Genomic DNA, 21,703 nt, shown 5'->3' on the forward strand with positions numbered 1-21,703 from the left:
GTGTTTGTACCTGCAGGATCCATTGGCCCTGTCGTAATGTCAGGATCGGGACAGGGATCCAACACGCAGAGTACAAACAGGTGGTAGGTACGTATACCGGACCTTAGAATGGCCGGACTTAACGTAAGGAGTAAGTAGAGAATGGTCTAGGAACAAGCCGAGGTCGAGGGAACGAGAGGACAGGTAAGCGAGAGACAAGCCGAGTCAAAGGGTAACAGAGATAAACAGGGTAGTACAAACAAGCCGGGTCAGAACCAAAGAGACAACTAGAATACAAGAGCACTGAGTGACTAGACAGGCTAGAACCACGACAGGGCAATGAGCAGATGCCGAAAGCCTTACTTTATACCTTGATTCTAGAGGGTAATCACGCCCCCGACGAGTCCTGATTAGTGCTCGGGACTTGACTGACAGGTCGACCCGGGTTGGCGTCATGACGTCGACTACTGAGCGTCGCGTCATATAAGGAAGTGGATCCCTCGCGGTCGGCTTGTAAATGGCCGAGAGAACCGCGAGGAACGGAAGAAACAACCCCTCTTGGAGGATAAACGTCTAAGTCTCTCACCTCCTCTGAGGTAGAGACTACAGGTACCCTGACAGCAAGTCCTCCCCATCAAACCCTGCCCTACTTTATTTGACTTCCCAATGCAGCTCAATGAGAAGTCTTTGCAAGGAAGATGTCTGGGCAATTGCACACGACTTGCCATTTTGGGGATACACTGACCAAGTCACCTAGGCATCATTATTTGGCCCTTGTCAAAGTCATTCAGATCTTTTCGCTTGCCCATAAGTCCTGCTTCCAACCCATGAAATTCAAGAAACGACTGTGTATTAGCTGCCTAATATATCCTACCCCTTGACAGGTGTGACAGCTGTCATGTAAAAACGTTATTCACTTCAACAGTCAGTGGTTTTAATGTTGTGTCTGATCAGTGTATACTAATGCTATAGCGTCCCTTTAATTTGAGGTCTATATAACAGTACATACAAGTCCTACAAAACAGTCCAATTTCGAACCAATGTCCCTTGATCTCTGTTTTTTTTCCCAGTACCTACAAGCAGCATTTTGTCATTATGTAGAATTTATTCATTATTATAATTTTATGTTGATTCATGTTCAAATGGGCATTTAAAAGAAATCTGCATATGTGACGTAAGACACACCCTGCATCCTTATGTGCGTGTGCCCGCCTCTAAATGCTCTTTTTTTCTGCAAGTGACATTTCTTCACGTTTCTTTTCTGGCTTCACTTTGTACAGTGGAAAGGTAGTCCACATGTGCCAATCTATGTTAAAATATGTCTGATCTGAATTCTTTGTATTTTGTATGCATGGTAAGGTATGTTTTTGTATTTTGTTTTCGTTTTTTTGTGCTTTTCTTTTTTAAGTGTGCAACTGATTGAGGTGGCCCTTGACCCTGATAAACCATGTATGTGCAGCTGCAGAGTCTCACAACCTTTTCCTAATATATCTCGGCAGTGTTCAAGCCTCACTCTAACTATATCACCCAAGATTGAGTCGGGGTCGTCCCTGGGAATTTAGCTGCAGGTGTGTTTACAATAAAATACATATATATAGGTGCATAGCTCCACATCCAAATTTGTGAAAGGATCCTAGGACCGACGTTATGGCTCGCTGGGTGACTCTCACCTTTGCATTCTCCTGTCTCCTGGCTGCAGCCCACGCTGCAACGGTAAGACCAAAACTAGGGGTTTAAACCATGGTGAAATATGTAGCTACTATTATGTTGCTAATATGTTGCTATTACCTGGCAGAGTTATAAATTAAACTGGCAGTCGCTAGGCATTCACCAGTGTCTTTCAAAACTTAGGTCAAAATAGAGAGTTATTACTGTGTTTGAGAAGTTTTTAAGGTTCGGTTATTTTGGCAAAAACATTTGAAATACTCAGATGAATTTCCAATGATTTCCAGTTCAGCGAATGGGCCTGTGGTGGGTATCTTATCACTGTCATGACATCACGGGCTGGTTTTATGCAGGGAGTTATGGTTACATAGTTCTAACCATGAAGCAATTTCCATGGAAACCAGTGGAATGTTGTTGCTGATTGCTCCATGTTAGCATTTTGCTCTACAATAGTCTATATACGTGTGGTCCAAAGTTTGGAATCAGTTTTATCCAAAGACTTTGTTCACCAAACTTATGTAGTAGTTATTGGCATAATTTAAATATTTTTACTATATATATATATATATATATATATATATATATATATATATAGTTAATGCAATGTTAAACAAAAATCTGCACACCAGTCAAGCCATAAGACTTGCTTTTCCCACAGTAATCACAAATATGCAGTGATGTTACTACCGCAAAGGATTCTGGGTGGGCATATGCAAATTAGTTTAACAAAACAGACTTCAGGTGGAAGGGGTTTCCAATCACAATTTTTCCCCACCATAACCTATTTGGATTTTGCTTCCCAAGCACTACCAAGCCTCAATAAGCAAACCAGTAGCCAACCTCATGCTGATGAGTTACATTAACAATTAAACAGCTGTTCATGAGTGGTTTACTGGCTTTGCATCTTTTCCTAACTTGTGTTTCAAAGCTGTTATATACAGCAAACACAGACTCAAATGGAATCCATGTTTAAAATGGAATGAGGCAAAAATGTGATTCTTTGTTAAACTAATTTGCATATGCCCGCCCAGAATCCTTTGCGGTAGTAACATCACTGCAGATTTGTGATTTCTGTGGGAAAAGCAAGTCTTATGGCTTGACTGGTGTGCAGATTTTTGTTTAACATTGTATTAACTATCCACAGACCTCAGGTGGAAGGGGTTTTCAATCCAAATTTTTCCCCACCATAAACTATTTGGATATATATATATATATATATATATATATATATATATATATATATATATATATATATACACACACACACATATACACACACTCTCACACGCTATTCCACACCCACTCTAACCAATCAGTGTCCTATCCTTAGGAATGCTGTAAAAGGCATGCCTGACAGATTTACACATGTGAAGTTGAAGATATTTTCACCTTGCAATATCCTTACAGGGGAGTCTGGTCAGTGTGATCAAGCAGAGCAGGGTCCAGTATCCAGTTTCTCTCCCTTGCTGCCCTGTTTTTGTCATTAGTGGGTAACAGGGAGGGGGAGGCTTAAAAACGTCCCTAGCTGACTGGCATCTCTAACAATACAATCTGACCAAGTTTATAGTAAGTTTATAAATGTTTATCACATACTTATTAAAGTTTTTCTTTCTTTGTTTCGGCTTGTATATTTGTTTAAAAATGTTTGCTGTTTTAAATAATTTATTCTCAAGTGATGCATGTTCTTTTAAGCATATGCTCTTAGAGCTTATGCACAGTCGGCTTGTGTTTTATATTTTCCAATTTATATAACTTCGCTCACAGCACAATCACAATGACACCAGGGTTCAGTCCCTGGAGGGTTCAACTCTTACCTTGCCCTCTTAAAAGTGTTACCATGGTAGCCTTGAATTGCTGTGACTGTGGAAGATAAATGTGATAACCACAGAATGGCCAAGATGATATGGTTTCACCTCTGCTGTAATAAATAGATCTTTATAAGAAGGTTAATTTTTAATTTTTTATTGTATTGTTCTTTGGAGCCGAGAAGATGTACAACTCCAGTAATGGTGACTGGTCAGGGAAATCAGAGATGTACTGATTCACTGAAATCCCAGTGTCCTGCTTCATATATGACTGTGCTAATGTTACACTATCCACGGGGAATATCTTGTAATGGTGAACTCTTGTATTTACAGCTGGGAGTTGTCCACACTGAAGGGGGATTTGTGGAGGGCACAAGCAAAAAAATCGGCATTCTATCCCCGAGTTACATTGACGTTTTCAAGGGAATTCCCTTTGCTGCTCCACCAAAGGTTCTTGAAAAAGCAGGACCCCATCCTGGCTGGTCAGGTAAATTCTTGCTCGTTCCTACCTTTATACAGCATACTATAGGATTCGGCTCTGTTTTGCATATTAATTCCCTTAAAACAACCACCAGTCTACACCTCTGTTCCTTTTTTTTTTTTTTTTTTTAAATGTATTCTTTATTTTTGAAGTGCAATGTGAATAACACATATAATGATAGACATTACAAAAATAAGTTTACACACAAATTGGATTACAGACATGTCTGAAATACTGCACTTTTTTTTTTTAAATCATAACAATAGCAGTCGCTGGTACAATAAACAACAGGGGATAAATAGCATGTTAGCGATCAGCATGGAGGGTAAAACAAGCATAAAATTGAGCAGTGCCAAAACTGAAGACATCGTAGGCTGTGGGTGGGTGAGGGATATCTCTTGCAAGTTCCTTGTAGGGGAGGAAGAATGCGGAGACAGGACTCTAGGTAAGCAGCGATCTCTTTTTAGCCTATGCGTGCTGGGTTTACCTCGCAGTCCAACCTGATGGTGCTATCCAGAGAGGGTAAAACACCGGCCCATAGGGTTTTGATTATCTTGCGGGCAAGTAAGGAGGGCCCATGTAGGGTATGTTGTGAGAGGTTTCCTGCAGGCTGCTGCACCGATGTCTTCTGCACATATGTATCAGGTGCCTGGCATGTAGGAGGCTTGTGCCCCCTGAGTTGTGATTGGCGTTGGTGTAGGCCTCGAATTTGCTGCAGCCGAATCCGTCGTACCCTCCCAGATGGTTTTTGCCCCAGTCCGCATCAAACACATGGCCCTTGTGGGGAGCCTCTTAATGGCTATGTAAAGAGTATCGCAGGTACAACGGGGGCAATGCAGATATCAGTGGTTCACCTCTTGTTGCTTTCATGGGGTCTCTGAGCCTGGACCAAAATTCCTCAAACAGCCTGTTCAGGCCATACAAGATGGAGGGTTGCGTGTCTCTTGAAGCTGGCGAGCACATGTCGTGCTCCATTTTGGAATGGATGGGGAGCCTGGCTTCAGCTTGTCTGTGGATGCTGATTACCACCCCAGCACTAGAGATGTGTCCCGGGATAACCCCCATGGAAGCAAAGATAGCAGGTGGAGGGACTGGCTGCGTTTATGAATAAACTGGCACACTGTTTATGAATAGACCGCTGATAGGCCATAGGTCTGCTTCAAACCGGACCCGCCACATACGACTGGACCTGTAGCTGGAAGTGCTCCATGAAAAGGTACAGCTTCACTTCAGGTAAGTATATGTCACAGGATGTGTGCAATAAGGTTCAGAAGAAAGGCTTAATCAGCAACCCCTGGCACGGAGCTCTCAGGCTTTAAGTCCCATCGCCATGGCGGTCAGGCACCGCTGCCCCCTCTGTTCTTTTTTTTTTTTATGTCAGTCAAATTTATCACCTGCTACCACTACTTAAAAAAATATATTTGATTTTACTTTTTGATGGTCTAGACCAGTGGTTGGCAACCTATGGCACTCCAGATGCTGTGGACTTAATTTCCCCTGATGCTTTGCCTGTTTTATGGTAGTAGGAGCATTGTGGGAGATATAGTAACTACTTACTTTCTGGACTGTTGTCCCCCATTCTTGCAACAGGACATGTATGCATTTTCCATGTATTCTTATAAGTCCTCACTAGTAGTAATTTTTTTCTGTAAAAGCTATAACATCTTTAGGAATTTCATGTGTTCGACCCAGAGGTTCCAAGTTTTTCACTTCAGTATGGAGTCTTTTAGAACATATTTCTTATCTCCAAATTGCAAATGGCTTGTTTCCCCATGAAGACCTCACCATGGCCCTCCACAACAGCAGATGTAAATTTCCTTTCCTAGATGATTCTGCCCTTTTATGGACAATGCCACTCACTCATTGTACAGATGGTCCATGTGAGGACCCTCACCCAGACCTTCAATCTTTCTTCCTCCTTAGGAAAAGGCAAGAAGAAAACCATATTCTCTGGAATCGCCACTATTATAGATTGTAATTTCATGAGCAGAGTCCTAAACTCCCATTGTATCTGTACATGTAATTATTGTATCTGTTTTCTGCCAAATTCTAATTTTAGAGATCTGCACAATTCAATGAAAAATCCACCACACATAAATTAAACAAGTAACAACATGAGGTGCTTTAAATATGTACAGTCGTTTAAAATGTGTTTTTTTGGGGTAAGACAAATTTCCCTTTTCCAATATACAGTAAGCTTCCTTAATTCAACAACGGGTTCATGTTCTATCTCTTTAGGTACCCTAAAGGCCAAAGACTTCAAGGAAAGATGTTTGCAATCCGACTTAGCCCAGAATGGCATTCGTGGAGAACTGGACTGCCTGTATTTGAACATTTGGGTTCCCCAGTCCCGCTCAGAAGGTCAGTTGCTAATACTGGACACAGAAACGGCGTACTACATGTGAGAATATTTCAAACTAGAATTGCTCATCTACTCAAATTCTCTACATATTTTCATATTCATTATACTGATGCAACAATGGAATAATTCATTAAACCAAGTAACTTCTAAATACTGAAAAGAATATTACTCTGAACTATCCCCAAAATATATATATGGAAGAAAAAGTCTACCAAAGTTATTCACTGAGCTGGAAATTGACCAAATAATTGCAAATTAAATGGGAAAAAAAATTGTTGAACCGAAATTGCGTATAGAACTAGTTTGATTACGTTTGGAGAAATTTATTTATGTGCCATGCAAATTTAGGGCCTTCAAGTTACCGTAATAGATCCCTACACTGGATTTACTGTGCTGGTTAACCATCCAGCACTTCCATAGTCCCAGCTTATTGTTCTCTCTGTTGCCCAACACTTGATAGGACTGTAATAACAAGAGTGTTGGGCAAAGCACACATTCAGCCTCTTATCATTAAATTGCAGATAGAAACATAGAAACATAGAAACATAGAAACATAGAATGTGACGGCAGATAAGAACCATTCGGCCCATCTAGTCTGCCCAGTTTTCTAAATACTTTGATTAGTCCCTGGCCTTATCTTATAGTTAGGATAGCCTTATGCCTATCCCACGCATGCTTAACCCCTTAAGGACCAAACCTCTGGAATAAAAGGGAATCATGACATGTCACACATGTCATGTGTCCTTAAGGGGTTAAACTCCTTCACTGTGTTAACCTTCCACTGAACCTACCACTTCAGATGGAAGGCTATTCCATGCATCCACTACCCTCTCAGTAAAGTAATACTTCCTGGTATTATTTTTAAACCTTTGCCCCTCTAATTTAAGACTATGTCCTCTTGTTGTGGTAGTTTTTCTTCTTTTAAATATATTCTCCTCCTTTACTGTGTTGATTCCCTTTATGTATTTAAATGTTTCTATCATATCCCCCCTGTCTCGTCTTTCCTCCAAGCTATACATGTTAAGATCCTTTAACCTTTCCTGGTAAGTTTTATCCTGCAATCCATGAACCAGTTTAGTAGCCCTTCTTTGAACTCTCTCTAAAGTATCAATATCCTTCTGAAGATACGGTCTCCAGTACTGCGTACAATACTCCAAGTGAGGTCTCACCAGTGTTCTGTACAATGGCATGAGCACTTCCCTCTTTCTACTGCTAATACCTCTCCCTATACAACCAAGCATTCTGCTAGCATTTCCTGCTGCTGTATTACATTGTCTGCCTACCTTTAAGTCATCACAAATAATCACCCCTAAATCCCTTTCCTCAGATGTTGAGGTTAGGACTCTATCAAATATTCTGTACTCTGCCCTTGGGTTTTTACGTCCAAGATGCGTTATCTTGCACTTATCCACATTAAATGTCAGTTGCCACAACTCTGACCATTTTTCTAGTTTACCTAAATCATTTGCCATTTGGCTTATCCCTCCTGGAACATCAACCCTGTTACATATCTTAGTATCATCAGCAAAAAGACATACCTTACCATATTACCTTCTGCAATATCAGATTGGGTTGGACTGGTAATTTTTTTTTACAGTAGAAAATTCAGCATTTCCTATTATTATTTGTAATGAACTTCTCTTTTTCTCAGTCTCTTCAAATCTGCCAGTTATGGTCTGGATCTACGGTGGAGCCTTCCTTCTTGGTGGAGCTCAAGGGGCCAACGTCTTGGGCAATTATCTGTACGATGGAGAGGAAATTGCTCTTCGTGGCAATGTAATTGTGGTAACCCTTAACTACCGTGTCGGACCTTTAGGTTTTCTCAGCACTGGAGATTCTAATATGCCTGGTAAGACCCAATTCCATCAGGTTCTGTACTGACATCTTTTTGGGGAGCATCTTAGTCTGTTCATAGATTAATCAAAGATGGTGCTGAGCTTTGCATTAACACTTAGAATTCCGTTTATGTCATCTAAATGGGTACTAAACCATTTCATTAGTGGCCAGAATAATGGCACACAGGTCCGCTGTAAAAGATTTGAGAAGTCAGTGTTGTTTTTACATCCCTAATTAAATGTTTGCTTCTTGTACACAGGTAACTACGGACTGTGGGATCAACATATGGCTATTGCTTGGGTAAAAAGAAATATTGCTGCCTTTGGAGGCGACTCCAGCAATATTACCATATTCGGAGAGTCAGCTGGAGGTGCCAGTGTGTCTCTACAGGTACATAACCGAGTTGTCAACAGGGCTGGATTCAGGACAGAATTTACATATCAGAACAGGGCTATTCTTTGCTTTAGTTATTCTACGTGGTTGCCTGTGTGTACCCAGAACTTTCATAAATTGTGGAGTGGTATCCATATTTTGGGCTGCTATTTTTCTAGGTGGGCACTACCATTCCACACCTCTCATAATGAGTATCCTCAGTAAAACTATTCTGGACAATGAAGAGTTTGTGCAGCATAACATGAGTGTATGATCATGCAATCCAGATAAAGTGTTTCCAGTGTGAGGTGGACCCAAAGATGTTGTTTAAATTTTAGCTTAATTTGACAACTTTGCCATTAAAGTGCCAGTATGTTTTGCCACACTGTACAATTGGGACATCATGTATGAGATGTAAGGGTGGACCTAGATTTAGATTTTCTACAGTTCTGATACTTGATCCTTGAGCTCATCATGGTTTTCTTTGTTTTGTTTTTTTGTTGATGCAGACTCTGACCCCTTACAATGTTGGACTGATCAAGCGAGCAATCAGCCAGAGTGGAGTTGGACTTTGCCCTTGGGCAATTCAACAAGAACCCCTAAAGAATGCTAAAGAGGTAATAATCAATTTTAACCAGGCACTTGATCAAAGCATTTATTCCAAGCTTTGGTGGCCAATCTTCTGTAGATACCAAGTAACCAATCGAAATATGTCCAACTGTGCTTTCTTCTCTCTGTTCCACTAAAGTGTTTTTTGTGGGGTTATATCGATTCTAGCTGTTACAAGATACCTAATTCTTATTCTGCACATATGGAGGGTATACCAGGAAAGCTCTTCGAATCACAGTTGCCTAACTATGCCCATAAACAAGTATATATTTTTGTATCCTGCTGTTATTTAGGGCGTCTGCATTCCCAAACATGAAATCAGATACCCTGCAAATTTCTATGAGCTGGGATTTTTTTTTAAAATTCGTTATTTTTTTTTTGTAAATCTTTATTTTATTGAGACATTGAGTTATGCGGTACAGAATGTGAACAAAAATAAAGGAGTTAGTGCATAAGACAAGAGGTTAATCAAGTAGTTGGTCACTATACTCATATCTGTCTCATTTTTTGACAAGTAAACATGCAAGTCTAATTAGTAACAACAAGCTATACCATATAGTGCAGTGTAACAATCAATAGGTAAGTCAACGTAAGTAATATCAAGCTTCTTAGTTATATCAATAAGGTTATGGTATGATGGATTCAGGCTAAACCGTAGCTTGAACTAAGCGGATAAGTATAAGTTATTTATTAGGTATAGTGATGAACCTCAGGGGGGAAATTAATATGATAAAACAAGTTGATGGTTCTGTGCAGTTTCACGATAGTTTAGACATATGCCGCTAGGTAAATTGAGTATACATTAATAGGAAGTAAGTTAATCTAGAGTTGCAGGCTGTTCTGTTAGACCTAGCTATTAGCGAGAGTTCTAGAAGTACAATGCATAGTTAAAAGCATATCGTTGCAGACAGAAAATAAAATGAAAAAAAAAGGAAAGGAAAAAAAAAATTAAAGACTTGGTTAAATAGATCATTATTGGCATGTGAAGAGCAGGTGAAATAACATATGCATATCGGTCAGATGTGAGGTTCTTGCTGGTAACAGGCCTGGAAGGTTGCAGAAAGGGCTGGATTGCGTCCATTGTGACAAATTAAAAATAGAGGTGAGTAGGGTTTTGTCAGGTTTCAGGTGCCGTAATTCCTGCCAGGGTATATAAAGTCCCAGTGGGCTACTCAGCCGATGCCCCTCTGTGTGAGGCCGTCGTAGCTTGGTTGCCAGTGTCCAATGAGTGCTTTGCGCACTACCTTGCGGTTCTGAGTGCCTGGTGAAGTGTTCGCTTCCCCTCTCCGCCGGGGAGTAGTGAGCCGTTGGTGCAGTCGTGGCCTTGTCTGCCTGTCGCGTGCTGTGGTGTGGCAAGCCTTCCGTCCTGGTTTGTTGGGTCTACGCTTCTCCCAGCTCTCCTGGAGGGCTTCCAGTTGCGTTTCTGTAAGGGTGTCCCTCGGTCGGAATTCAGCTCTGCAGCTAGACCCGAGGCTGGACCTCCAGGTTGGGCCCCTATATGTCGCTGGGGCTGTAGAGTGTGGGGGTGCACCACGCTGGTCCCAGTTTCTGGCGGCATGGGAGGTACTCGTTGGTTGGGCCAGCCTGACGTTCCAGCTCCCGTGATCGTGGGAGCGAGTGTCGGCAGTAGTGCCATGCGACTCCCCTGCCATCTTTGTCGGTCGCTGTCGCCTGCCTTGCTGGGTGGCCGTTTTGGGGATTCGCGGTAGGGGCCCATAGTAGTGGCGCCGGGTTACCGGACGGATCCAGGGTTCCACCATTTTCACTGCTCGTCTGCGGGTCAGGCCCTGGCTGCAGAGTATCGTCCAGAAGCTTTTGCACTGCTGATCGAAAACCTCCAGGTGCCCTGTGCCTGGCTTATTGCTTGTGTCCATAGCTGAGGTTTGCCGCTTGGCCGCCATCTTAGGTGCGGCTCCTCCGCGTGCAGTAACTCTGTGTCCAGAGAGACTCCGGGGTGCCGGCCAGCGGGGACCGGGATGACCCCCACCGGTCCGGGGGGGGGAGTAGGAGTAAAGTGGGTCTGCTGGACGTACCAGTCGGCGTGGAAGTCGGCCGCACTTCCCCCTCCCAGCCGTCTGCAGGCCTCAACTTGCTGCCGCGGTTTACGGTACCGTAGGTCCTTGGGGAGGGTAACTACCGTTTTGTCGCCGTGTGTCCAGGTGATGTAGCCCAGTGTGGCATCGATCGCTGTGCTTTATCTGGGTTGTTTCCCCAAAAAAACGGTCCGTCGGTTGGGAGCTCATGCAGCACACGTCCGCTCAGCTCCTAGTTCAGGCTCCGCCCCCCTTAAATTCGTTATTTAACCCCTTAAAGGGACACTATAGTCACCCGAACAACTTTAGCTTAATAAAGCATTTTTGATGTATAGAACATGCCCCTGCAGCCTCACTGCTCAATCCTCTTCCATTTAGGAGTTAAATCCCTTTATGAGTTAAATCCCTGTTTATGAACCCTAGTCACACCTTCCTGCATGTGACTTGCACATCCTTCCATAAACACTTCCTGTAAAGAGAGCCCTATTTAGGCTTTCTTTATTGCAAGTTCTGTTTAATTAAGATTTTCTTATCCCCTGCTGTCACACACTGTAATCTGCTTCTGAGTGGTCTTACGTGCTCCCAACTTGCGCCATTACAGTCTATAATGAAGTTGTTATGGTACTTTTTAGCAGTAAACCAAAATGTTTAAATGTCTATCTGTTCCTGTCCAAATTAAGAAAATTGAATTGCGTATATACGCTGAAGTAATTCAGTCTGACACACGGAGTTCAGGTTAAAATAACTTCGAGAAAATTTATTGGCAAGTGAAGAAAAGCGGGCGCGCAGGCCCTTTTAAGAGGCATTTTGCGTCATCATTGATTATCAGGATATCAGTAAATACACATTATTAATTGGATTAATTGTTAAGTGTCTGGATTAGTGTCCACCTATCAATATAATTAATTGGCTCAAAAACTAAGTGGTTAGCTATGTGTCCACCCACCGAGAGGTGGTATTGTTTGGACACGGGTGGGGACAAGGGGCTCAAGCGCCATTTCCCTTAGCATGAGGTTTACTCGGTGGAAAGGGGGGCTTGAGCGTCATTTTACACGGTCAGTGATGTCAGGTCTGTGGTCAGGTGCAAGGTCTCTTATGAATAGAACATTTCATTACTACAGTGTTCTCATGGCCTTCAATTTATACTATGTTGCGAGTTAGGGGAAATTCAGTAGTTCCTGAGTTAGTCATGTCTTTATAGAAAATACAGTCTTTGTCCATTGTGTTAGATGTGCTGGGAAATTCTGTCATGTAATGTAGTTTGAAAATGAAGAAGTCAGGTTATGAGGACAAAATGGAGGATTTGTCACAGTATGAAGTTAAAATGGAGTTAGTGCAATAATTCAATACAAGTTCAATAAAGATTTTTAATAATTCTACATCAAATGCGGTGGCGAAGCTCATCTTCCTGTCCGCCCGCACCTCCCATGCCTCACCCTTCTGTCAGTCCCTACATTCCTATAAAATATAGAGCTCAATTTAAAATTCTGGTTCTTGCTTTCAAATCTCTACATAATGTTGCTCCCACCTATCTATCCTCCCTTATACTCCCATGAATTTTGAAGCCGATCTTTAGCAGGAATAGCTATTTGGGCCATACAGTAATATATTATGCATTGGGTTAGTAACATGTAAACAGTACTGAGCCTAACAGTGTCTTAGGAACGATGGTGTCAGAAAAGAGAAAGAGAAAAGACAGTAACCAAAGAAGAATTTACAAATAGTCGGGTACGTAAGTATGGTACCCATGTTAATTTGGAGTATGTCTCCAGTTTTCCATATTAGAGGGTCCACATGTCTTTTGAGATTGTTGCCTTTGTATAAGGTCGTCTAGTCGGGCGGGCATACTGGATGGTATCAGGCATATTTTCTGGGTGCACCTCATGAGTCACTTGGCAGGCGAGCAAACTGGAGTCAATTCCCTCTAAAGGTATATAGGTCTCTATGAGGGCAAGCTGCGAGTCTGTGAAATGTGAGTCAGAATCGAATTCCATCATGAGCTGGGATTTTTAAACTCTCTTATTCACTTTTTGGTGTCACCCTTACATTGTATTGTAATATTGATAGTTGCCCTTCTATGATGTTTATTCTGAACCTTATTTCGAGGATCGAAATATGATGGATCTCACATAATAACTAATAATGTCTACCCTCCTCAATAGCTTTGCAAAGGGTGAAAGCATACAAGATAAAATATATCTGTTCATAGGCAAAAAAAATATATATTTTTGAACAGTGTATAGCTGGATTTTTTGAACTAGCAATGCTTGTCAATATTAAAATATAAGTTGCATTTGTTTCAAGTACTATATAGTGAAGATTGACACTGCAGTCAATGCTTTCTAAAATTCTGAGAAAGTCTGATTCTGCTGAATAATTTTTTTTTCTAAAAGTGGACATTTTTTCTTGGCACCCGAATATTCTCTGGATGTTCGGCTCAGCCAAATTTTAATTTGGGAACCAAATCAAGAGAAGAAGAATTGTCCAATTGTGTAATATTATCTGTATATTTAGTACTACAATGATAGGATCATTTCCCCATTTGGTTCACAGGTCAAGTGAGAAAAAGGAACAAGTAGAGGGAAAAACACATTATATATTTTTGTATTATATATTTATTGAATATATATTGATCACTTCTCGCTTGATCTGTAAATAAAATCAACATTTAGTGACTGCACCCTAGCCATCAATCCCCTCTTTTTTGGTGCCCCAGAAACACATTTGCCATTGTGCGGTTCTGTTAGTCCGTAAATACGTACAAGTTCAGTTGAGTTGCAGTTTGGTCTTAAACAAATTTCCAAGCTTTCCAAAATTGTATGAAATTGACATGGTTAATGTGGACGTTTAATACACTAGAGCTGCAGGCACCTACGATACCCTCAAACTGTGCAGAACCAGGGAACAGAGCCTGTACCCTTTTAATACCATAACCACTACAAACTATATGTAGTTGTTATGGTGCTTAGAGTATCCCTTTAAAAGTCACGTGAAAGAATGTTTAACTTTAAAGGACCACTCTAGGCACCCAGACCACTTCAGCTTAATGAAGTGGTATGGGTGCCAGGTCCAGCTAGGGTTAACTAATTTTTTTATAAACATAGCAGTTTCAGAGAAACTGCTATGTTTATCAATTAGTTAAGCCTTCCCCTATTTCCTCTAGTGGCTGTCTCACTGACAGCCGCTAGAGGCGCTTGCGTGATTCTCACTGTGAAAATCACAGTGAGAGCACGCAAGCGTCCATAGGAAAGCATTATGAATGCTTTCCTATGCGACCGGCTGAATGCGCGCGCAGCTCTTGCCGCGCGTGCGCATTCAGCCGACGGGGAGGATCGGAGGCGGAGAGGAGGAGGAGAGCTCCCCGCCCAGCGCTGGAAAAAGGTAAGTTTTAACCCTTTTCCCCTTTCCAGAGCCGGGCGGGAGGGGGTCCCTGAGGGTGGGGGCACCCTCAGGGCACTCTAGTGCCAGGAAAATGAGTATGCTTTCCTGGCACTAGAGTGGTCCTTTAATGAACAACCATGACAGATGCTTCTTTTCTTTTCTGACCACAGTCTTTCAATCTCTTGGTAGGATTTTTTTCCCCAGGAAGCAGAGGCTTTCTTGATCTGTCCATTGCTCCATTTTATAGAGTTTTCTTTGTTTTTTTTCAGCTTGGAGCTAAAGTTGGATGTCCTGTTCATGATTCAGCAGCTCTTGCCAGTTGCTTGAAAACTACTGACCCCAGTGCCCTTACCGCAGCATATGGTCTGCAGCTGACGGGTCTAGAATGTGAGTGCCACGTTAGGAAAACTGTGACTATATGGGATTCTGAGAGCAGAATGAAATTCTAAAGCACACTGCTACCTGGGTGCATTTGACCAGAACAGTCTCTAAATTCTTTAAACCTTTACCCTTCTTATTTGGGTGTTCTGCGGTTTGAGCTTACAAAGTCACTGTACCTGTTGACAGCTTTGCTGTTACTACATTTAGAAAAGAACACAAACAGTAAGGGACACAAAAATCAAGACAGGACAGTGAAACACAAGAAACCAAAACAAGTCAGACTGTGATTATGGGCAATTATTATTATTTTTTACATTTATATAGCGTCAACATATTCCACAGCACTTTACAATATTATAAGAGTTGAAAATGTATGAGACAATGACAAAAACCTTACAGGATCAGTAGGTTGATGAGGACTTTGATCAAACGAGCTTACTGTCTAGAGGAGGTGGGTTATAAAACACAATAGGACAGGGTACAGCAAGCAAACAAGGTGGGAGTGAAGCAGAACTGGAGGAGAGACTAGAGTACTGCCCTTTAAGAGAGAGCAAGGACAGGTATGTGAGGTAGAGGTAACTCTAGGAGGCCATAAGCTTTCCTGAAGAAATGGGTTTTGAGGGACTTCCTAAAGGATTGAAGGCTAGAGAGAGTCAAATGGGCTATTCCAAAGGAAAGGAGCCGCCCGTGAGAAAAAGCAGTATGTGTGCGATCAATGGACAGATCAAAGAGATCAAGAAGGGGCATTCCTATGAATCAGAAAAGATATAACAGGGGTTAGAGTTGTTTAGAGCTTTATAGGTAAGGATTAGTATTTTGAATTGACTACTATAGGATACAGGAAGCCAATGGAGTGAGGTGTAAGAGGAGTGACTGGAGAGGTAATTCAGTCTGGCAGCAACATTCATTACAGACTGGAGCGGGGCAGTACGGTTTTTGGGAAAGCCATTTAGGAGAGAATTACAATAGTAGGCAATGAAACACAATGGGGAATGGACTGAAACCCTGCAAAGAGGAGTGAAATAAATGTAAAAAATTGCAAAGACAAAGGAGAATAAGAAAAGTAGGGAGGAGGCTTGAAACACAAAAAATGGAGGAACTAAAAACAAAATGGCACAAGGAGAGAAGGATGGCAAATAAAGTGACAAATAAGGGGGAGAGAGAGGTAAACTAGGGCAGGTTGGGTATTAAGAGGATCAGAAGCAAAATAAAATTGAATGTTTGTAACTTTTCTGTTAGGAAGTGAGCAACATTCTTTTTTTCCTGACAGACCCTGTGGTTTATTATCTGGTTTTCTCCCCTGTCATCGATGGGGACTTCCTCCCTGATGATCCCAGGAATCTGTTCTCCAATGCTGCCGATGTGGATTTTCTAGCAGGAGTAAACAACATGGATGCCCACATGTTTGCAGGCGTTGATTTGCCAGTTATAAATGAACCACTCCAGAAAATTTCTGCGTATGTCTCTTTTTCATGCATTGAGCATTAGATGAGAGATACAAGTAGTAATGTATGAATGAATGATGTCAACTGGTAATGACTGGGGATCTGATGAATTATGTCAACTGGTAATGATTGAGAATCTGATGAATTATTTCAACTGGTAATGCTTTTCAGTGGATATAAAATTAGAGAATGGATCTCAGGTTTTGAATGGACCACTAACCAATGGATTATGTAATTGGTGTATTACTGAAATCTGAGGGTGAATTGATTAAGTCAACTGGTAAATATCCATGTCATGCACCGATCTGATAATAATGTTCTGTCTTATAGAGCGAACATAGAGAAACTAGTGGAGGGACTGACCCTTCCTAAAGGCACAGGGGGATTCACCATTGCATACGACCTTTACACCACAAACTGGGGATCAAGTCCAAGTCAGGAGCAGATGAAGAAGACCGTTATTGAAATTGAAACTGATTACATTTTCCTTGTACCAACACAAGAAGCATTGGGACTTCATTACCAGAATGCTAGGTAAGTTGTTTTTTTGTTTTTTGTTTTTTAAACCTAAAAGAGTAGGTGTTATTAAAAAAAAATGATGGGCCTTTATTTACAAATTTAAAGTTCCATTATCTATAAAAAAAATAATATGGCTGACATTTGTTTAGCAATGAAACATGGCTGTCTTTAACCCTTCGAATACCAGTTGAAAGAGGTATGATAGTGCTCACATTGTTTTCAATGGTGTTCTCGTTATATTTTTTTCAGTTTAATGTCATATGATTCTGATGTCATATGAAAGCAGCTTCATTATAATGTTACCATATATAGTAGTGATAATTTTACCTCGGCATTTCCAAGATGAGATGTTTAAAGTGAATCCGTATTATCCACAACGAAGGATTTCAAGATAGACAACCCTGAGTGAAGTTGACGTATAATCCCTTTAAGACATTGTTGAGATATTAATATTCAACGCTTACATACATGGTTTTGGAATAGTTTGGCCTTTTTTTTTTTTTTTTTTACCAGATCCCATGTGTGCATAACCCCAAATCTTAATTCTTAATCCTAGGACTGCAAAGACATACAGTTACCTCTTCTCTCATCCATCCCGTATGCCCATATACCCAAGCTGGGTAGGAGCTGATCATGCTGATGACCTGCAATATGTATTTGGAAAACCCTTCAATAATGAACTGGCTTACAGACCTAAGGACAGAGACGTTGCCTCTGCCATGATTGGTTATTGGACAAACTTTGCAGCAACTGGGTAAGGACAAATCATTATTGTTTTCTGTACTCCGCCTGTAAGCAGGGGATTGGTGTATTCTATTCACAGCTGTAAACCTGTGAGTTTCTGTTTTCAAAAGCCCAAGTTTCCAAGTGAGTTAAAGGAACACTCCAATCACCATAACCACTACAGCTAGTTTTGCCACCATTCTTAGAAAAAATACTGGCAATGCTAATTTGCATAATTAGATATATGCGTGACATCAACTTTTGTTATAAATGATATGTTTTAAATGATATGGAGGCCGTCTTGGTTGATCAGTCAGGAAGAGGCACATCGCTTGCAGAAAGGCTTGTGATTAAGCAGCGTCAGTAAAACAGTGCCAAGTGCCATCTTTGATGACTTGAAGTGAGCGTGGATTACTCCATCTATAAGGGATTCCATTCTCCCGTAGGATGCTAATAACAGGGCGTAGGCTAAGTAGAAAGTAAGCGTGTGCGATTCGAATTCGCATGAGGAAGAGCCAGGAACTGATGCTAGCACTGCCATTTTATCCAGAGAGGACAAAAACTGCTCTATGAGGTCCTTGTGGAGGGCTCCTGGCCGTTTTGGTGGTTTGGGTATGGGGTAGCAGTAATTTAATATGATGGCCTTCACTATTTTGGGTGGGAGCAGGTGGTGAAACAAGCAGCACACAGATATTGGGGTAACTCGGCCGTGACCACCTCTTCTGGCACCCCCTGGAGCTTAACATGTTGCATCAGCTTTTGTCTTTTTGCTGCCATACCTTCTTGGACCCGGAGAGATTTATCCTGCCCGTGAGGGAGCACACATTTTCCCGGATTATTGCCAGGTCTGCTTGGAACAGGGATCTGATGTCCTTTAGTAGTGACTTAATGTCCCGCTTGGTAGCCGGCATGTAATAGTCTTCATCTGAGGATGTATGGTGAGGTTGAGGGTATCTAGAAAGGGCTCCTCATCGGAGGAAGTATTCGTGGCCGTGTTGGGTGTTATTACATCACACCCAAAGCTGTTAGCAAGCCATAATTCACAGGAACATATGTCAGCGTAAACCACAGGAAGTGGCTGGCAGAGATTCTAGTGGGAATTATTTTATCTAACAGCCGAGAGTAGGTATATAAACAAAAGTGTGACTCAAAAGATTCACCTTCCAGTTCAGTGTCACAAATGCCATCCTTTTCATATGAAGTATAATTAATGAATTCATTTATTTTTATTTATTTCACAGAGATCCCAACACTGGGAAATCCAAGGTCCCTACCCCTTGGCTGCCTTACAATACTTATTATGGCCAGTATCTAGAAATCAATAGTTCCATCAGCTACCAGTCTATGAAACAGAGTCTTCGTTCACCTTATGTCAGATTCTGGGTCCAGACCTACCGGAACCTACCCACACTCTAAACAACTAACCATTAAGATGATGTTTCAGAAGTTTCAGCAACTCTAATGTGTGGTTTTAATGTGGATATGCTATGTTCTTTTGGATGGATTCTGACTTGATATGAGGGATTGTTAAAAGAATTGTTGAATAAAACAAATATGTCTGTTACCTACCAAGGCTTTATAGTCATTCTGATATAACTATTACAATTGTCGTTATTTTCTGTTTATGGTTTTTAAATGGTGTAATTGTTTTATATGTAATTGGATTAATGGTAACTCTAAATAATCTGGAAAATGGATTTGAGAAGATGACTGGAATGCCTTATACAGTATGTCTGTCAGATAACGTGTTCAAAGTTCCAGTCAAGCTAAGTTATGTGCCTCATTCCGGGGACCCGAAGGGAGTGGGCTAAATGTCTATGGGTCTCGCAATAACAATCACTTCCTCAGCATAGGCAGGGCTGACCATAGGCCTACATAAACCCTGTGTGAAAATTAGGAGTGATGCCCCTCAGATCTGTCATTACGTACCATCATTATTAGTATAAAAAGGTACATTTTTATTCACTGTAATTTGTAATGCATTAAATAGATAATAAAAAATAAATAAATATACACTTCCTTTGATGAGCAGTTATCAAACAAGGGAAGTGGCTACAACATATCAACCAATCCTAACTACAGTCATAGGAAAAATTATGCAACTGATCAGCAGCAAGTACAACCTTTCCTATAAGAGCTGAAGTTTTCGCAGTTTGCTGGTCTGAAACATTCAGGTGTGTTAACACAATGCCAAGGAGGTAAGACACCAGCAATTGTTGCTGCCCATCTAACTGGGAAGGGTTATAAGGCAATTTACAAACAATTTAAAGGCCATGATTCTACAATGATCAAGATTATTTAAAAGTGAAAAACATTCAAGACAGTTTCCAATCTTCCCAGGAGTGGACTTCCCAGTAAATTCAGATCCAAGAATTACATCTCAGACTCTACAGGCCTCAGTTAGCATGCTAAATGTTAATATTCATGACAGTACAAATAGAAAATGACAGAGCAAGTATGGTTTGTTTGGAAGGGTTGCCAGGAGAAAGCATCTTCTCTCTAAAAAGAACATGGTAGTACAGCTTAGTTTTGCAAAGTTGCATCTGAACAAACCATAAGACTTCTGGTAAAGACAAGACCAAAGTGGAGATGTTTCGCCATAATGCACAGTACCACGTTTGCTGAAAACAAAACACAGCATATCAGGACAAACCCCTCATACCAACTTTCAAGCATGGTGTTGGATGGGTGATGACTTGGGCTTGTTTTGCAGCCACAGGACCTGGGAACCTTGCAGTCATTGAGTCGACCATGAACTCTGTATACCAAAGTATTCTAGAGTCAAATGTGAGGCCATCTGTTTGACAGCTCAAGCTTGGCCAAAACTGGGTCATGCAACAGGACAATGATCACAAGCACACCATTCTGCAACAGAATGGCTGAAAAAGAAAAAAATCAAGGTGTTGCAATAGCCCAGTGAGAGTCCTGACCTAAACCCGATTGAAGTAATGTGGTGGTACCTTAAGAGAGCTATGCATAAACAAATGCCAGCATACCTCAATGAACTCAAGCAAGGTTGTAAAGAAGAGTGGGCCACAATTCCTCCACAATGATGTGAGAGACTGATAAAGTCATACAGAAAACAAATACTATTGCTGCTAAAGGTAGTTCTACAAGATACTGAATCATAAGGTGTACTTAGTTTTTCACACATGGCTTCTCCATTTTGGCTTTTTTTTTGTAAAATAAATCATGAAATGGTGTAATATGTCATGTGTTGTTGTTCATCTGAGGTTGTATTTACTTAATTTTAAGACCTGCTAAAGAACAGATGAGGGGGCGGGGCCATGCACAGATCACTTTGTTCAGTATGAGGGGGCGGGGCCATGCACAGATCACTGTGCTCAGTCTGAGGGGGCGGGGCCATGCACAGATCACTGTGCTCAGTCTGAGGGGGCAGGGCCATGCACAGATCACTGTGTTCAGTCTGAGGGGGCGGGGCCATGCATAGATTAATGTGCTCAGTCTGAGGGGGCGGGGCAAAAAGTTAAGTAAAACCTTTATTTCCTATTTTTATTTAGTTATAAGGGGGGACCCTGAACCTAAGTAACAAGGAGAACTCTAGTGTTAGTAATGCGGGTTTGTATTCATATGGTATATGCTATGGTGTTCCTTTAATCAGTTTTCAGAATGTTATTACTGTATGTTTTCTCTGAATAAGTTATATATAATTATTCCTGTATTATTGGTTTTGATTTAATCGATTAAAAGGAATTGCGGTACGCCCGCGGCAAATAGGATCCCCAGGACTTACCTGGACCAGCGAACTGCGGCGATCATGGTTGGGGGGGACTGCAGGAGATCCCTGCAGCAGCTCAGGCCAACCAGCCTGACATCACCATTATCACATGGCCGCAATAGGAGTCTATAGTTGCTGCCAGCAGGGGGGCTGTCTAACCTGTCAGGCAGTCCCCATGGCTGCTAAAAAATTAAATATATATATATATATATATATATTATACATATATTATAAGTGTATAATATATTATAAAATAATTAAAGCATTTTATTATATATTATACATATATAATGCATATATAGGATTTCATTATAAGTGTACTTTGCGCTATATACACATATATCTCAAAATACACTTATAATGAAATCATATA

At 41.2% G+C, this 21,703-nt stretch overlaps 1 protein-coding gene across 1 annotated transcript; it reads left to right on the forward strand.

Annotated features, from left to right (window-relative positions):
• The first annotated feature begins 1,585 nt into the window (after nucleotides 1-1,585).
• LOC134573070 (bile salt-activated lipase-like) lies at nucleotides 1,586-19,159 on the forward strand. The gene is made up of 11 exons (XM_063432506.1): nucleotides 1,586-1,692; nucleotides 3,783-3,936; nucleotides 6,169-6,291; nucleotides 7,944-8,141; nucleotides 8,388-8,518; nucleotides 9,010-9,117; nucleotides 14,793-14,910; nucleotides 16,175-16,361; nucleotides 16,680-16,883; nucleotides 17,425-17,622; nucleotides 18,833-19,159. Exons 1-11 carry the CDS (start codon nucleotides 1,627-1,629, stop codon nucleotides 19,005-19,007), a joined length of 1,662 nt encoding a protein of 553 aa, XP_063288576.1. The 5' UTR covers nucleotides 1,586-1,626; the 3' UTR covers nucleotides 19,008-19,159.
• The last annotated feature ends 2,544 nt before the right edge of the window (nucleotides 19,160-21,703 follow it).

This window comes from Pelobates fuscus, chromosome 9, assembly GCF_036172605.1.
Source record: "Pelobates fuscus isolate aPelFus1 chromosome 9, aPelFus1.pri, whole genome shotgun sequence".
In the NCBI taxonomy this organism is placed as follows: Eukaryota; Metazoa; Chordata; class Amphibia; order Anura; family Pelobatidae; genus Pelobates; species Pelobates fuscus.